Raw genomic sequence first — 18,491 nt, 5'->3', positions numbered from 1 at the left:
TATTAAAAAAAAAGCTTGTATGCTTAATGCTAATGCACGTTGAAATTCGATTAGATTCTATTTTGTTGAATTAATTAATTAATTAATCACTCTTTGTTTGGCAATAATCCAATTTTATTTTTCTTAATCTTTGCAGTGATTTAACGGGAAAAATGAGATTTTGAAGCATACCCTTTTGCTTCACATTGATTAGCACTAGGTAGAAGGTCATCTCAGTGTCACCACTTAAATGCTTCATTCACATCATAGCATTATTGAAGTAGGGGAATATTATTATTGGGACTGGGGAGGGTGAATAAATAAATAAATAAATAAATAAAGTGAAGAGTAAATGTGACAGCACTCTCCTTTGTTAGTTGTCTCCAATGGTAGGACCTGTGGTAAATTAAAATTTGTAAAGTGATGAGCACCATAATTGGTGCATGGTTATATTGAGAAACCATACCATGAGTTCAAAAAAAGTTGATGGTCTTCTTAGATTTCATTCATGATCAATATTTTAATAAAAAATTCTGCTCCATGATTAATTATAATCTATGCATAGTTAGTGTCTCTTTGAGTTGAACAGGACAGAGTATTGGACAAAAATTATGTTTTTGTGTTATGTATGTGGTTCAACGTTTACTTTACAACATTGAACATTGAGAGGGAAAGCATTATTTCCTCTTTGAAATATCCATTTATTATAGTACTTATGCAATAACACTTGTATGTAGAGTAGAAAAGAGTTGAAAGAATATGCATGTATAGGTATGATAATCCAATGAGAATGAGAATAAGTAAAGAGTTAGAGGAAACTGCAAAGTGCAAAGCAAGGATGTTAGATGGGGCCATTTCTAATGATATGCAAAGAATGATAGGACAATGGACAACCACCTCCACCACTAGCAACCAGCAACCCACTAAAACTACCAAATTACCCTTTGGTGGAGTAGAAATAGTATGATGTAATTAGGTGATCATGCCAGATTCAGTGTAGTGGGTCAAACACTCAAACTCAAACACAAACACAATCAAACAACTAAGAAACCCCCCACCCCCCCCCCCCCTCTCTTATTCTCTCTTTCCCCCTTCTCAGCATTTTACATTGAATTGTATCAAAATAGTGGGGTAAGTTCATATATATTTCTAATAGAAATACTATTTACACAAAAAAATAATTATTAAATCAATAATTATATATTTATATATAAATATGTGTTGTTTAATTTATTTTTAATATATATTTTATATTTTAACATATATTTTATTTCAATAATTAATTTCGTGATTAATTTTTGATATACAATAACATGATTGATCGGTAGGGTAAATTTTAATTTGGTTTTTAACTTGTAAACCTTCAATTTTTGTTCTAAAAAATTTTAAAAGTTTTAATGTTATTCCATCGTTAAATTTGAACGAATAGTTAACGGAATGAGTAAGGTAGATATTAACAACCTTATTAATTAAGTAATATCTTTTTATTTTCGTGTATTAAAAACGGGAACAGCTCATATAAAAACACTTAAAACATATTTTTTAAAGATATTTTTTAATAATTAAAATTTAACACATATAATCGATTAAATTGTATTATTTTTGTTAAAATTATATTAGAAAAATCGATTTAGCTAAAAAATTAGTAAATTAAATTTTGAATCGGTCTAAACTAATTTTTTTTATAAAAAATGATTATAATACCTTTATTATAAAAAAAGACTAAAATACTTTTATTATATATATATATATATATATTTATTTATTGAGAATTCTAAATCCTAACTCTTCTTTTCTTTCTATCCCGTTGTAGGGTTATGATTCAGGATTTTTAGAATTAATATATATAATATGAATATTTTATTTATTTTTTATAATAAGAATATTTTAGTTATTTTCTATAAAAAAATATTAATTTAGATTTGTTTAAAGTTTGATTCACCGATTTTTCGGTCAAATTGATTTGTCTGGTCTTATTTTGATAAAAATAACACAATTTAATCGATTATACATATTGAATTTTAATTATTTAAAAACGTCTTTAAAAAAAGACATTTTAAGAGTCTTTATATGAGTAACTCCCATTAAAAAATATAGCTAAAACCTTTTTCTAACATTTCTTCTTCTTGTATAAAATTTCAAATTCTAACAATCAATCATCAATATTTTAATATAAAAGAAAAAATTTTTATATTGATAATTGTTGATAGTTGATTTTATTTATCTATTAAAAATGAACATTATGAATTCTTTAATATGTTAATTATTCATGTCAAATTTAACTGTCAATAGTATTGAATATTAAAATTTTTTGAAATTAAAATAAAATATTAAAAATTAAATTAAAATTTGACTTAAATGTCAAAAATATTAAAATAATACTTTAATCCTATATTAAATTAATCTATGCTTAGGCTTCTTTTTTATTTTGGGGGATAGTTTATGTGTAATGTGTACTAAGGAATTAGAATCTGCTGAGCATTTATTCCTTAAGTGTGAGGTAGCTTGGCAGGTGTGGTGTAAGTGGTTGAGGTCACTAGGTAGAGCGTGGGTGATCCCTGGAACCATTAGGGAAATGTTTGAAAGCTGGCATGGCTTGCATAATAGACAACAAGGGCAGCAGATGTGGATGACAGTGTTCTTTGCAGTTATTTGGAACATCTGGTTGGAACGGAATGCACGAATCTTTAAGAATACAAGAGCAAGCCTGGAGGTAATCCACACAAAGACGGTGATGAGCTATACAGAATGGCGTGGTGGTGATTCTGGGGGAGACTGTTGATAGGTCTGGGGTGTTAGGTGTTGGTTTGGTTGGTAGCTCGTTGTGTGTCTTCTTCTTTATTTTATGCTCCACTTTAATGTGTCGAGCTTTCTATGTTTCAAAAAAAAAAAAAACTTACATGTTTCATTTGCTTTTACCAAGTCTTTTGCCATAGTTTCATCAAATTATATAGAGTGAACACACCATCCGTCCCTACAATTATAATTTTACTAACAAATGTTATAAAGATACTAATTAATAGTGTTACGAATAAACAGAAAACATAATTGATTTAAAGATTTTAATAAATTAAAAAGAAAACACTTTTTATTTAACCAAATTCTTTAACTAAATCTCTGAATCTCATATCATTGTTTTAGATGCGTAAGAAAATACAACTTTGTAAGTAAGTAGAGTAATTGTGTTTGGGCAGGGTGGGCACCACATGAATTTGTTCTGAATCTTTGTCTACTGAAGTTTGCATATTTTTGCAATGAGAACACATAAGAGGAGAGGAGAGGAGAGGAGAGGAGAGTAGTTGTAATGACTAATGAGTTTTGACTTCCCATGGAGACTGAGACTCCACAAACAAACAAACAAAAACATTAGCTATCTTCCAACCCAAGTTGTCAAAATGTTCTTCTTTTCTCCAATGCCCATTAACCAAGAAGCTGTCATCATTTTCACCCTTCCTCTCTCTCCTCCTTTAATGGTTTAGCTTTGCACTCTCTCTTTGAGTCTTTTCCCCCCTTCTTATTTATTTATTTATTTATTATTTTTTTCTCTTCGCAAAATTTCAATCTCTCTCTCTCTCTCTCTTCTAAAGTCTTAAGTCTTAACCCTTTCTTGTTCTAACTCTCTTGTTGCACACACTCTTGTGCTTGGTAGGTTGTGCTGTTAGAGGGTGATGGGCCCTGAAATCCACTGAACAAGTTTTAATGGTGAGGGTCTCTTTACCCCCTTTCAGTGCTTGCTCACCCTTTGCCCCAAATTCCTTGCTGTCTCTCATTTTAGGTTCCCCTAACCTCACAAAGATAAGTTTTTTAGGGTGTTCTGATTTTATTTAACTTGATCTCAAGGTCCTAGGCTCCTTAGACTGTTCATTCTCCAAGATTTTCAATCTGGGGTTTTCTGATTGATTATATATGCATGCACTGTGAATGTGTTCTTTGAAAGCTTGCCTCTTTAGTTCAAGTTCCCATCTTGAAATTTTCAGTTTTTATAGTCACTGAGCTGAGAAAAGTTGGGTTATGGGAGTGGATTCTCCCTACGCTTGTGTTGGGCATGGAGTTTGACGGATAAAGACTTGATCTTTGAAGTTGCAATTAGTGGACTCAGCTTCTCATTAAGATGGACAGAGTTATTCAACCTCCTTTGGTAATTTCCTTTTGTGCCTTTCTTTTTCTTCTCCCTTTTTTTTTGGGTGATTAGTTTGAGTTAAACTATGTTTAAAATTGGGTTGACTTCCCTTTTAAGTTTTGGAAGTTTAGATGTTTGGAACGTCGGAGTTTGTTTGGTCTTTCGTGTAGTGTTACTGGTCCAGTTGTTGAATTTTGCCATGCCTTAATGTGCTGTTTTCAAAGAGCTTCATAAAGAAGTTTTATCCAGAAAGGAGCTTCAACTAATGAGTATTTTTTTCAGGAGGTGTTGATGTTTGAAGATATTTGTTGTTTAATAAGTAGAGATGGTTTGCTGTTGAAACCCATCATTCACTGCACATTTATTCTGTCCATTTTGCATGTGGATCTCCCTGAAATATGAGTCAACTACAATCTATCTGTGTCATTTTCTTTGAATTGTGGGAAACTGTGGCCATAGGGCTCTTGTCCGTAACAGTTGATAATTGCATTCATTGAATCGTTATGTCACAGTCTGAGTGTTTAGCAAGGGATAAATAATGTTGGACATAAATTATAAAAAATGAGAAGATAATGGAATCAAATGAATAAGTTGTCTTCTCAAAAGGACCAGTCATTTATTGTGCTTTGAGGGCTATGTACCATTGCATATTCTGTACCCTTGGACTTGAAAAGTTGCTCTCTTTAACTGCCTTTCAAGTTATGAATAAATAGTAATTAGGGTGCTCTATCTCCTGCTGCTCAAGTTGTAGTATAGATGTTGAGACATAGATTATGGTTCATGTTTCAGTTCACATGTTACATATCATATCTTTTATTTTAAATTAAAAGGTAGCTAAATGGCACTTGTGTGTCAAATGTTTATGTGCAGGTTGATACGACTGCATGTTTATGTCGAGTAGATACGGGGTTGAAAACTGTTGCTGGAGCAAAGAGGTATGTCCCTGGAACAAAGCTGTGCCTTCGACCTGATATTAAACCATCCATTCACCCGACAAGAAACAAGGCAGCTCGTGGTGACAGAAGCCGGAATCAGTCCCCACTACTTCCAGGACTTCCTGATGATCTAGCTATTGCTTGCCTTATCCGGGTCCCAAGGGTTGAACACCGCAAGCTTCGGTTAGTCTGCAAAAGATGGTATCGTCTCTTGACTGGTAACTTCTTTTACTCACTCCGCAAGAGTCTTGGGGTTGCAGAAGAGTGGATATATGTCATTAAGAGAGACCGAGATGGGAAAATATCATGGCATGCTTTTGATCCTGTGTACCAACTATGGCAGCCCCTGCCTCCAATTCCTAAGGAATACTCTGGAGCTTTGGGTTTTGGCTGTGCAGTTCTAAGTGGTTGTCACCTGTACTTGTTTGGGGGGAAGGATCCACTGAAGGGGTCAATGAGAAGGGTCATCTTTTATAGTGCTAGGACAAATAAATGGCACCGTGCCCCAGATATGCTTCGCAGGCGGCACTTCTTCGGTTCATGTGTCATAAACAATTGTCTGTATGTGGCTGGTGGAGAGAATGAGGGCGTCCATCGGTCCTTGAGATCAGCTGAAGTTTATGATCCTAATAAGAATCGATGGTCATTTGTTTCAGATATGAGCACTGCAATGGTGCCTTTCATAGGTGTTGTCTATAATGGAAAGTGGTTCCTGAAGGGACTTGGTTCTCATCGGCAGGTTATGAGTGAGGTTTACCAGCCAGACACTGATAGCTGGTATCCTGTTTTTGACGGAATGGTTGCCGGCTGGAGGAACCCGAGCACTACTCTCAATGGACAGTTGTATGCCTTGGACTGCAAGGATGGTTGCAAACTTAGGCTTTACGACGAGATTACCGATTCATGGAGCAAACATATTGACAGTAAAATGCATTTAGGGAACTCGCGTGCTATGGAGGCTGCTGCTCTAGTCCCCCTCAATGGCAAACTTTGTATCATCCGGAACAATATGAGCATTTCTCTGGTGGATGTTTCCAAATTCGAACATTTGAACGGATCTTCCGCTGAACATTTATGGGAAACTATTGCAGGGAAAGGACAGTTCAGGACTTTAATGACGAATCTGTGGTCTAGCCTTGCTGGGAGAAACAGGCTCAAAAGCCACATAGTTCACTGTCAGGTTCTTCAAGCTTAAGAGGGTTGTATAGTGCTGAAAAATTGAAGACGAGTTACAACATCTGTATAGATGGTATATGTTTGTGAGAGGCCAGACCAAAGCTTATTACCAGAAATTCAATGCCACAGTCTACCAATAAATTTGGATCATGTTCATCACAAGAGGTGACAGTGACACATAGATGAGATGTTTATTATTTACTAGTTATAGTGCTACAGATATATGGATACGTAGTTGTTACATTTTGAAGATTAAGTCACATGGTTTTTATCATCAGCATGTGTTGGTGTTGGTGCAAGCAATGTCTAACTAGCTTGTTGGACAGGGGGACAGGAATAATAGTTTAGTTAGATTCAGTTTGGTATTCCCATAAAATTGAGGGTGAAAAATTCAAGAGTTAGCTTTCTGATATAATTTTTCATCTGTGAATTTTCCTCCCTCATTTTCTGTAGTGACAACCAACTGAACATGTTCTTAATATAATATAGAGCTGTTATCATCCTTCACCTTGTTTTTCTACTTGCTTAACCAAGTTGGTGTGAAACTATGACTCTATATGCTGTCTTATGATTCAAGTGAATTTCTTCTGTAGATTAGACTCACTAATGAGTAATGAAATATAATGAAAGGATTTATATAGAACTAATCATGAAAAGCTTGCTAAGAGGATTTGGAATGAAAAAAAGAATGTCTTACAAGTGGGTGTCACAACTCACAACTCACAAACTCACAATACAGGAAAGATAATAATAAGAAAATTACATTGTAAGTAACAGATTGCATTGGAAAAACATTTCGGTTGAATTTGTAACTTCTATGTAAGTCGTCTTATTCTAATTTGGAAGTGATTAACTCTGCTTTGTCACTTTACTGATCTCTTCATTTTAGATGAGTTTGATCCGAATGAATGTTGCCATTAATTTTGCATCCAGCAATATAGGATCTTGCCAGCAACAAGTACTTGTCTTTTTGCCCTTTGTACTCTTTGTAGCGAAGGAAAAAGTAACCAAGATAATCAAAATCGATTGGAGACACCTTTGCCTATTCAAATTCCACATTCACAGTCATTATTTGGTTCACAATCATCATAACATGATGAAGATTAATATAATAGTAATTGTACCTGAATTAGAGCCCACAATGCCCAGAAAATGTGTGATGCCAGAGCATATGCATTTGCCTCTACATATAAAGTCTCTAGATCCTCCCTAGCTACCTGTATTAATAAATCAACATATATGTTCATGCTTAATCCATGTAATATAGTTTTATTAAGTATGATGACTTAATCAGTTAATCCACTTCATCATGGTAACAAACCTCGTTTGGTCTCTCAGGTTGTAAGTAATGCCTGAAAAAATGGTATTGCTCATTCCTATTTGGGTAGCTGCATGAAAGATTCAAAAAATAAAAGAAATTGTTCAAGAACCAATAAGAGAGAAGTATTTAGGAAGAAAGTGTAAAAAAAACTTACAAGGTGTAGTCACAATCAAAGCCTGCATATTCTGCAAAGTGATTTCCTATATCATAACCTCTGTAGTTGTATGATGCATACTCATAATCAATGAGGTAAACTTTATCTGAAACCATGATCAAGAACCATATGATTATATGAATTACTTCAATGAGTTCATTCACAAAACATTAAGAATGCTAGTACTTGTGTTCATATACAGAGATGCTTCCAATGTATTCAATACCTTGTTCATTGTTGATCATAACATTTCCAGAAAGCAAGTCATTGTGAGCATAAACCACAGGAGAATTAAGCCTGTCAGTTACCTCCTGTCAAAGTGCAGAAATTGTTGACAAACAAAGATTGCTTCATCAAAACCATTAATGCAGCCTTTAGTATGTTTTGTCAAATTGATCCTAGCAAATTAGATCTATGGAAAAAGGCAAACTACCTTGAGCTCCACTATTTCATCATGGACTTTCGCGAAAGAAATCGTCTCATAAATCTTCTGCTTTTTAATATCATCAAATTCAAGAACAGATGCTGGAAAAGAAAATGAAGCAATAATAAGAAAAGAAAAGTCAAGATAATTGATATGAGTACGTTGAGCATAGCTTACTTCTACTGAAATTGAAAAGTAAAATGTAAACAGAGAAAGCTAATGAGTAAAAAGGACCTTGCTCAAAGAACTTCCTGATCTCATTCCACAATTGAGGTTCCTTAGAACCTGGAATTTCCACCTGATGAAATCTTTGTAACTGCTTTGCTATTTTAGCAGCCTGCTTTGGCTCTCGCATATCTGCCATTAATGGCAATGTTGTCAATAATGGCTTCTCTTAACATGATATTTTTCTCCATTCTTTTCCCATATTTGTACCTGATGGAGTAAGAGTATTTGCAATGATAAACGAATGCACCATGCCATTCCCAAAAACTCCAAGCCACTTTGCACCAAATCCTGCAGCTGAGATGTACTTTGTGGCCTGAACACAAGATTTAATTTCACAAGCAGTTAGAACCAACAAGGTCTAATGGCGATTAGTTATGAAAATATCTTCACAAAGTTGAGAACTGTTAAATGGTTTGACATGTTTAAACTAAATCGCTTAACATAATAGGCATCAACATTTAAGTTACCATCTTTACATAAAAACAACTTTATAATAATGTCATCAAATAGTATAGGGTGTAACCTGCAACTCTCTTTGACGATCGATAATGCTGTCAGTGTTTAGTTCAAACAATCTGATTGCTATAGAGACATCAACACAATTTTCTTCCTTAACAGAAACCTTGAGCACTAAGACATAATCATTGATAAATTAATGGCAAACATAATCTTATCTGGAAGAGCAAAAAGTAGAGAAAATTATTCACTAACACAAATTTGTGATGCCACCGGATATTCTCTCAACAAGAAAGCAAGAATCATCCAGCTTTGACCAGTCCTTGAACATATCCTTGCACAACTCCCTGCAGGAATTTATAAAATAAAAATCCTTAAAACTTAGGACAAATTAAATTCCTGTGTATAAAAACTAGCTAGGAAGCATGAATTGGAAAACTAACACAATATGGTTCTTGATATGAGGAAGTGGTAGTGAGGGATCTATAGTAAGAGGCGATGACAGAATATTCAGTGAGGCATAGCCTTGAGATGCTTTTTGCTCTGCTACTTCCATGGCATTCCAGATCTTCTTCACTTCACAAAACTATATGGTGTTCTATACCTTAAATAATGTTCTATATATATATGGTGTTGGAAAACTGCACTTCACAAAACACGTTATTTTGACAATGACAATATACAATGATTGCTTTATTCACACATGTGCATTTATTGATAGGGAGAGTTCTAATGTTGATAAACAAGTTTAATTAATTATATGATTTCTTTATAAACAACGTTTTTCAGAACAAAATTGAATACCACAACCACCATCCAGTTAATGAAATGTAATAATTGCCGAGGGAATTAAATTATTGAGAAGTATTGACTAATATGATTATCATTCAAATTAACCTTAACTAATATGATTGATACATTTACAAGCGCAATGTATGGGATGGATAATACCACCAAAAAAATATATAATTGAAAATTTTCAGTCGAAAAACTAAATTATTTCCTTGAAAGAGTGATAGTGATGTTACTTTCAGATGGATAATCATAGCTAACAGTAGATTTCCAACTGCATTATTGACAATAGAAGAAGATCCACAATCCACATTGTCATTTATCAACTTCAACTTCACCATGTGGTTCCACGATAGCACTCGCTTCTTTTCTTACCGCGCAAAATGCTGCATTTTGGTTTGTACATTAATGGTGACCACTTACGGATAAGGGTGAACGCGGATCGGATCGAATCAGATATGGCCAAAATTTCGATCCGATCCGTACTAAAATCATCGGATCGGATCTAATCCAATATCAGTAGTTTTTAAGCTTGGGTTCGATCCACACATTTGCAGATCGGATCAGATATATCCGTAAAACACAAAAATATTTTTAAAAGTTTATTTTTATTAAAAATATATTAATAAAATTCATTTTTTCTATTCTTTTAAATATGTTTACTCTTAAAATAATATTAAAAATATATTTTTTAAATAATAAATTAAAATAATATAACATATATGATAATTATTAGTTGAAATAAAATATAAAAAGAATATTATTTATTTATTTCTTTATTTTTGCGGATACGCAGATATGCGAATATCTACACAAAATTCGCAATCCGATCTGATTAGTGTGTAGATTTGATCCGATTCAATCTGATAGCCTTGCAGATCGAATTTATATTTGCAACTTTTAGATCGGATCCGATACCCTTACTTACTGATGCATCACAACGAAATTATCATTCTAATAGAAAACAAATTGATAATATGAGATATTTTATAAACTATATAATATTTTTGAACAAGACAAAATATAACATATAAAATAAAGAGGTCTGCTACACATACAAGTCTTTTTGACTTACAAGTCTTATAAGTTGGTATAAGCCCAAGAAAAAACATGCATTACACTTCCACATTTAAATGTAAATAAACACACGTTATTCAACCACTTCGTGTTTCCAAAACGCGCTACTCACCATGCATTATAAACGACTCTTCTTCTTCTTCTATGAAAACGAGTTTCTTGCCAAATTTGAAGATAATGGAACTTCAGAAATACACCCAAATGATTACAGAAATACATCCAAAGGATTACAAAAACTACACCCAAAGGATTTAAGAAATACACCCAAAATTCGTTGAAATATACCTTATGCATAATTCAGACCTCTTTCTCTTTTTCCTCCTCATCTTCTGCTTCTTCTTCTTCTTCAAAAACGATTTCAGATCAGAGCTTGATGTAAAAAATAATGTGACGCCGGGACGTCGCTTGGGCCACCAATCTTGGCGAGGTTAACAACCCCACTATGGTGACATAGTTTAGATTCACCAATCTTGGTGAGGTTAGCAACCCCACTATGGTGAAAATAGCCATAAACCCACCTTGGTTGGCCAAGTCAAGGATGCACCTCTTACTCTCAAAGAGTCTAGAGGAAAATAAGCACATAGCTTATTTCATATTCAAAAATAAATTTCAACTCTATTTCATAAATAAAAGGTACATAAGTTATTTATACTAGTAGGAGAAGGAAAAACCTTCCTAACTTGGACGATGTGGGACTAAAACATAACACAAAGTTTACTATCCTAAATAATATGGGACTTGTATTCTCTTATTACAATTAACTAATATAATTAACCTACTAACTCTACTTGCTCCTGCGTCACAATGAAAATCGAGAATAACGAAGAAAGAAAACAGAGAGAAAAACACGTAAATGAAGAAGAAGAAAGAGAAGGCAAGAAACGAAAGAAAAGAAGAAGAAGAAGAAGAAGAAGAAGAAGAAGAAGAAGAAGAGGAGGAGGAGGAGGAAGAAGAACGTGCAGCAAGAAGAAGAAGAAGGTGCAGTGAAAACATGCAGTAACGGTTGAAGAAGGAGAAAGAGAAAGCAAGAAACGAAAGAAAAGAAGAGAAAGAAGAGGAAGAGGAAGAAGAACATGCAGCAAGAAGAAGAAGAAGGTGCAGTGAAAACGTGCAGTAATGGTTGAAGAAGGAGAAAGAGAAGCAAGAAACGAAAGAAAAGAAGAAGAAGAGGAAGAGGAAGAGGAAGAAGAAGAAGAGGAAGAGGAAGAGGAAGAAGAACGTGCGCAAGAAGAAGAAAAAGATACACTTGTAAAGATTTGTATAAAAAAATGCTTGTATATGAAGAACTTCTCTAAAATAAAATACTATGTATTTCGAAAGAAAAGAGAATGATTTAAAAAATAAAAACTAAGGATATGGAACAAATATCATTCTATGAAATTAGAATATGTGTGGACATGGAAATAATGTCTCCAACTCTTTTCAATAATCGAGCCATTGACAAATTAATTTACATAATAAGAATATAATTTAATTATTTATATTTATATATTTTATATTAATAATTAATTTAAGTGACTAATTTTAGTACATACTTATTATGATTGTTATGTTTTATGTGTGTGATATGATTTTCTAAACTTGTGAAACTGCTGGATATCGCATTTAGTTTATAAAAGGTTAATCTTCTTTCAAGAATTTTTAAAATTATATGGGTATTAAGAAATTATATTTAGACTTTTTTTTTATATGGGATAAAGTGAGTGAATAACAAAAATATTCTCGTTTTTGAGGGTTTTCCAAAATTTGAGGATCTTTTATGATAAGAAAAATTTAAAGGATGTATTTTGCAATTATTTTTGAAATAATTCAGAATAACAAAAATAGAATGGTGTGATTTTATTTTTCTGAATGAAAAAAGTTATGAAATTTTGTGACTATTATAATTTTTTAAATAATTCCGTTAAATAATTAATAAAGGTGTCAATTTTAACCAATTTTTATTTGAATTGCACCCTAAGGCTCATGAAAAAGAATATCACAATATAAACAAATTATCTAAATTATATATAAAAAATATCCAAATACATGAAAAAAAATCTAAAGTACATCAAAAAAATTTTAATTATATTAAATTTATTCTCAAGAGGTTATGATGTTTCTTTTCTTGTAATTGAATATTTTTTTCTTTTGTAAAAGAAATATTTGCATCATAAACTCTAATACATTTTTTATTAAAGGAGAAAAAACATCCACAATATACTAAAAAAAATTTAAATTATATATAAAAAATCCATTTTACATGAAAAAAAATCCAAATCAAATCAATAAAAAATTTGAATCACATTAAATTCGTTCTCAAATGGTTGTGAATGCTTATTTAGAATTTGATATTTTTTTTTGTAAAAGAAACATCCGCATTTTAAACTCCAATATATTTTCTACTAAGAGACGGAAAAAATCTGCAATATATTAAAAAAAATCCAAATTATATGAAAAAACATTCTGTTGAGTTAGAAAAATAATTAACATATTGATGATGACAAATATGATTGATTTGGGTTAATAACCCAAGTGAATTTCGATGATATGAATCAAGTGTGCAGGCCCAAATAATTTTTTGTTGAAGTCCAAACCTTGAAAACCCAATGATATGTAGCAGCTAAATGAAAAATTATTCATTAACCATGTCCACTAGTTTTCAAGCAAAAGAAAAAGAATCCTAAGCTAAGTCTTAGCTTGTGTTCACTTCTAGTGTTGGTCAAAAGAAAAAGAGAGCTTCACTTTTGAGTTCAAACACTAAAGAGGAAGAAAGGGATAGATAATAAAGGAAGCTAATGTCAAATCAAGGAAAAGCATGCTAAACAAGTTCAGAGGTTAAAAGTAATTTGTTTCTATTTGCATGCAAGTTAATTACTTCACATTTTTTCCTTCCCTCTGCAACCACCATTTCGGGTAACAAGAAGAAAGTGGTGGCTGAATTTTCTCTATTGTAAATCAATGGCTTACATTATTTTTTGGAGTCAAAGCATAATTTCAAGGGTGTGAATTTGAGATTATCACTGAGCAAGCATAACTCTGCTGCTCTTCCCTCCTCAGTCAAGCTAATATCCAGATTTTAAATTTCTAATTTTGTGATTTGAATGAAGAAAAGGGTAAAAGGGGTTTTCATTTGGTTCAAGGACCAAGAAATTAACCTTGGTGAAAGGAACCCTAGCCGTGGCTCAGAACAAGTTACAAAAAGAAAAATGATTCTCATTAGAGCTCAAGGAGAGAGAATCCAAAAATAGAGAGAAGAGTGAAACCTCACAAACAGAGTCTGAAGTCTTGGAAGCATTGCACCTACACTAAAAGGAGCATTCCGCCAAGATGAAGAACAATATTTTGAGTTCAGAAGATGGGTTCAACATATAGAGTCAAGGCTGTGAATAATCATCTCCTTCATGGTTTACTGTTTGTATTTCTGTTTCAATGTTATATTTTTCTTTGTAGTCATTATGTGGTAAAAGGTAAAAGAGAGAGGTATCGAAAAAAAGCCATTGAGTGAAAAGGCTGAGAGAAACACTTGAGAGAAAAAGCCAAGAGTGGTTTCAGATTTCTTTTGGTTGCATTTCTATTTTGTATCATGTACCTGAGAGGTATCCCTTACTAAGTTGGGTAAGCACTTAGTGTGTCAAGTTTAGGTAGTTATATTACTAAATCAAGTTTATGTTGAAGTTTGATGTGTCTCAGATAGGATTTTGTTGAGTCCTAGGAAACTTGTATATGTAATACTTAAAAGATAGTAAAAATTTTACCTATGTTGTGGTGGAGACTGGATGTAGGTTGCATTGCACAAGATAACTGAACCAGGATATAACCAGGATATATGGTTGTGTCACATACTTCCTTTCTGCTCTAATTCTATTTTTCTGGTTTTATGAGACAAAATAAAATTATCTCATGCATAATCCACTGCACAGACTAAACTGAAGCCAAATTACAATTTCTGGTTTAAGGCTTTATTAATAAAAGTTAAAGAAGGTCATAGATTCAACTCGCCTTTTCTAGACCATTAAGAACCATCACATTCAAATCACATTGAAAAAAATCAAAATCACATTGAAAGAAAAATGGGGGCAAGAGGTTACGATACGAGGACAGGGTGTAACGCGATAGAGGACGGCGATGCAAGAGAGGATGTGCCCACTTTGGCGCGATGGAGGAGTGCGACGTGAAAGCGGGGGCACAGCGCAATGGGCGATGATAGCGCGTAGGAAGCGAGAGGCAGATGAAGGGGTGCGACAGGATGGCGGGGGCGCGACGCGAAGGGCGACGGCGGCGTGATAAGTGGCGGGAGGCAAACGTTAACGGCATGATAGACAAGAGGAGGAGTGGAAGAGAGAGGATGGGAGCACATATAATGAATGATTTATGGCTTAGGATTATTAGGTGCGAATATGTAGAGAGTGCAAAACCTAATTTTTTGAATTTCAACATTAGATTTAAAGAAAATTTGACTAAGTTGACTTATAAAGTAGTTGGCCTCCATAATTTTTTTTAAAAGATACAAATCAAACGGTTTCATTTTATTAAATTTAAAAAACAGTAATTGCTTGGTGCTATTTGAGTTGAGCATGCACGTTTCTATAAACTCCTTTGTTCCTGCATTTGGACTATAAGGTGGGGATATCACACAAGTAACTCCAATATTAAAAGAAAAAAAAGTAAATGTCTATTTTTATTCCTAATCATTTGAAGAAAGGACTAAGTATCCCCAACAATGAGAAATTATCCAAAAGGTCCTCATCCATAAAACAAGTTTCATATTCCTTGCAACTGGTTGAAAAATGGTAGAATGTTGATGTGTTAGTAAGTCTTTCACATGAGATTTTGTTCTTCCAAAATTAAGACAAATTGAACCCTACAAAAAATCCAAAATAACAATATGAAGAATAAAATCCCAATAGAATACAATGACATTGGATCAATCCCATTAAATTCAGCCATAGTAGGCAATTTTCAAATAAGAGCTTGAGCATCATCCCTAGCAAAACAAATGTGCCTAGAACTTTGCAAAGTCCAAGCAATATTACAACTTTATTACTGGGTCAGCTTGCTCCTTATTTTGTTTTAACATTATATTGTTGGGTATTTCAGTTCTCTTTATGATTAAAAATAGAGCAGTTTTAAAAGTAGGTTTCTCTATTGCGCATGATTGCCAAAAGCAAAGGAGATGGTCTAAACATAGTTAGACTGGATTTGATATAGTGGCTTGCTTGCGCCTTTTTATTACGCAATTTTTTACTATGATACTAATAAAGTATTCTGCCTCAGGTGTTAAGGTTCCAAAAACAATAACAAAATTCAGTGTGAGGAGAGGCTCTGCTACTCGGAATGCTGGAAAAATGAAAAAAAGTCTTACAATTGATCCGGTAGAGATGGCTCGGGAGAAGTTCCAGATAGCGGCAAAGGCAAGATGTGATCTTGGATTCAAATGGCTTGCTAGGTTAGAGAGGGAAGAGAGGCGATTACTTACAAAAGGGTATTCGGATTCAAATAATGTGTCCAGCTAGTTTTTGCAGCTGAGCTGATCAAATGTGATTTATTATAGAGATTGAGTATTCTCAAAGAAAGAAATGGAAAATAATTGGATGTACTTGTATTTTCTCTTTGTATATATATTTTCACTTGTATTTTTTAAAAATATTTCTTGTAAATTGTAACGATGGAAAGAAAATACGATGAGTTATTTACATTATACTTCATTTTTGTTCGATAATTTTGGATATATTTAAAATACTAAACATGTTTGGAAGTTAAATTGTGAATAACTTTCATCTTTATGATGTAAGCGGTCAAATTCATAAATTATGAGGGTTCATTTGTTGCTAAGTATTTTCATGAATCTATTTGTCATCAGTCATTGTGTGCATTTTTTAAAGATTCATTTGATTTAATAATTGTAATCTTTCTTTATTGGTATGTACTAGTGTACTAGTTACTAACTTGGCAGTTGACAAGATTAAACTTTCGTTGTTAGCAAAAAAATTTTTTGAAACAAAAGAAGCTTCACACAAGAGTGGAGCGAAAAAGTCAGAAAAACAATAAAACAACACCTATTATAATCATCTAGTAATTTCTTAAACTAGTAACTTATTCCAATATCATCTCCAGTATTATCATTAATAACAAAAGGAATTCTCGCACCTGCACTCTTTGTAATTAAGAAGAGACATATGTTGATGATTTCTTCGGCACATTTTTTTTATTCTGAAATAACCTCTTATTTCTTTTCAACCAGATGTTTTAAACAATTGCAAAGAAATTTATGAACCTTGTTAGCAAAATCACTCTCTTTTTCTTTTAGACAAAGGATTTGCTATGGTGCTGAAAAAAAGATCCTTCAACAGCTGCAGATAGTAGATGTCACTTGGTGGTAGGAACACGTGTCCCATTGAAGTGATAATTGTTGTTGCAGGTACTGCAGTTAGAGGCAGGCAGTTCAGTGGAGGTCCTGCGGTTCAAAAGAAGTGTGTGAAATATTGTTGTTAACAAATATATTAAGAATTAATAATGAATTTAGTTTAGGAAAAAAATATAATATAATAATAATTTTTTTTGTTTTTATATTTGGATTGGATGGATGTAAAAATATTGTATGGGCCATGTATTATTTTTTTATATTTAGATTGGATGGATGTAAAAAGAATTTTTTTTCATAAAATGACAAAAAAAAAGCTAGAAATCAAGTCCAATAATTGAACACAACAAGAGTTAAGAAACTTATGCTTTTGTTCACGGCAGTCATGGAAGGGAATCTTTGTTCGCGTGTGAGCGAAATGCATATCATAAGCCGAGTCATATAAAGTAAACACATGGTAAATACGATCACCTTGCTAGTGATGCATCAATGTTGGTGGTTTTCGCTGCTTTCTTGATCACAGTGCTATTCACCTTTATTGCGCTTTCCTCCTTCTCTTTCGAAGTTGGGAACTTCATTTCTTTTCTCACACACAATATCATAACCTATCGAGTGAGACAAACAAGGAAAGGTTGTTTCTTTTTTTTTTGGTACTTATACGGGGCTAGCCGCCCAAAAAACAGAAAACAATTATCCAATTATTCTGCGGGGAAGTGAAGCCCCTCTAGCATCATCATATAAGATTTGAGCTAATTCTCTAACTGGTTGATCAATAAATCTGTATCCCAAGCCAATCTTCAAACTCTGTTGATCATCATATAAGGTTGTTTCTTTATTGACTTGAGCTACCACTCAAACGGGCCCAATAGAGGCCTAATTACTTTTGCGAGGCCCAAGTTGCCGGTATCATCCTATGTAACTACGATTCATTTGGTTGCATCATAAAAGTAGCAGTGGATTCAAAAAATGAAATCAATGAATCATAACCATTCATTTGTTGCTTATTAAAAAATTAATGGACTCGATTCAAATTTTCAATAAACAATAGTGGAGTGAGGCACCTATGATGTAATAAGATATTCATTTCTCAATAAACAAATTAAACCCCTTATCAAAAAGGAAATACAACTATTATAATCTCCTGAGAGGGTTGAGGTGACCTTCGTAAAGTAGAGGATAGAATTAAGCTCCCTGACTAGTGCTAGGACTGTTGACAACTGAAAACATTATTTTTTCTCTTTAAAAAAATTATTGATATACTTCAATTTCACATTATTTTGGTCATGACGCCATCGTATCTAGTATTAGCTATTGAGTTACAATAATTATATGTCAATTAAAACTAATTTTTTTAAGACATCTACTTAGGTTAAATTAAAAAATATTATGATAAAAAATACGTTGTTACTATTAGACACTACTTTCGAATTACGTTGACAAATGTGCATAACTAAATATCTTGCAACATTTGTTATTCCCACTTTTA

At 33.0% G+C, this 18,491-nt stretch overlaps 2 protein-coding genes across 4 annotated transcripts; one reads left to right on the top strand and one right to left on the bottom strand.

Annotated features, from left to right (window-relative positions):
- Positions 1-3,118: 3,118 nt before the first annotated feature.
- Positions 3,119-6,717, top strand: LOC112707802 (F-box/kelch-repeat protein At1g55270). 2 transcript variants are annotated; one of them, XM_025759783.3, is made up of 3 exons: positions 3,411-3,681; positions 3,957-4,117; positions 4,970-6,717. In XM_025759783.3, exons 2-3 carry the CDS (start codon positions 4,091-4,093, stop codon positions 6,227-6,229), a joined length of 1,287 nt encoding a protein of 428 aa, XP_025615568.1. In that variant the 5' UTR covers positions 3,411-3,681; positions 3,957-4,090; the 3' UTR covers positions 6,230-6,717. The 2 variants fall into 2 exon arrangements, with proteins under 2 accessions (XP_025615562.1, XP_025615568.1); XM_025759777.3 differs by having other exon boundaries at positions 3,119-4,117.
- Positions 6,718-6,824: 107 nt separating this feature from the next.
- Positions 6,825-9,983, bottom strand: LOC112707816 (probable ethanolamine kinase). 2 transcript variants are annotated; one of them, XM_025759795.3, is made up of 11 exons: positions 9,237-9,983; positions 9,049-9,140; positions 8,861-8,967; positions 8,545-8,650; positions 8,344-8,466; positions 8,119-8,210; positions 7,912-7,996; positions 7,686-7,791; positions 7,532-7,598; positions 7,335-7,427; positions 6,825-7,252 (listed from the first exon to the last, which is right to left on the bottom strand). In XM_025759795.3, exons 1-11 carry the CDS (start codon positions 9,347-9,349, stop codon positions 7,091-7,093), a joined length of 1,146 nt encoding a protein of 381 aa, XP_025615580.1. In that variant the 5' UTR covers positions 9,350-9,983; the 3' UTR covers positions 6,825-7,090. The 2 variants fall into 2 exon arrangements, with proteins under 2 accessions (XP_025615580.1, XP_072067946.1); XM_072211845.1 differs by having other exon boundaries at positions 8,861-8,919.
- Between the last annotated feature and the right edge of the window lie 8,508 nt (positions 9,984-18,491).

Source organism: Arachis hypogaea, chromosome 1, assembly GCF_003086295.3.
Source record: "Arachis hypogaea cultivar Tifrunner chromosome 1, arahy.Tifrunner.gnm2.J5K5, whole genome shotgun sequence".
NCBI lineage: Eukaryota > Viridiplantae > Streptophyta > Magnoliopsida > Fabales > Fabaceae > Arachis > Arachis hypogaea.
This window is presented reverse-complemented; position numbering and strand designations above follow the sequence as displayed.

What these genes read in the sequence shown, in the direction of transcription:
- LOC112707802 (XM_025759777.3), top strand. Translation starts at nt 4,091, where the DNA reads ATGGACAGAGTTATTCAACCTCCTTTG. An exon ending in GAGTTATTCAACCTCCTTTG is followed by an intron (nt 4,118 to 4,969) that starts GTAATTTCCTTT and finishes GTTTATGTGCAG; the next exon opens with GTTGATACGACTGCATGTTT.
- LOC112707816 (XM_025759795.3), bottom strand. Translation starts at nt 9,349, where the DNA reads ATGGAAGTAGCAGAGCAAAAAGCATCTCAAGGCTATGCCTCACTGAAT. An exon ending in AAATACTCTTACTCCATCAG is followed by an intron (nt 8,467 to 8,544) that starts GTACAAATATGG and finishes CATTAATGGCAG; the next exon opens with ATATGCGAGAGCCAAAGCAG. An exon ending in CAGGAAGTTCTTTGAGCAAG is followed by an intron (nt 8,211 to 8,343) that starts GTCCTTTTTACT and finishes TTTCTTTTCCAG; the next exon opens with CATCTGTTCTTGAATTTGAT.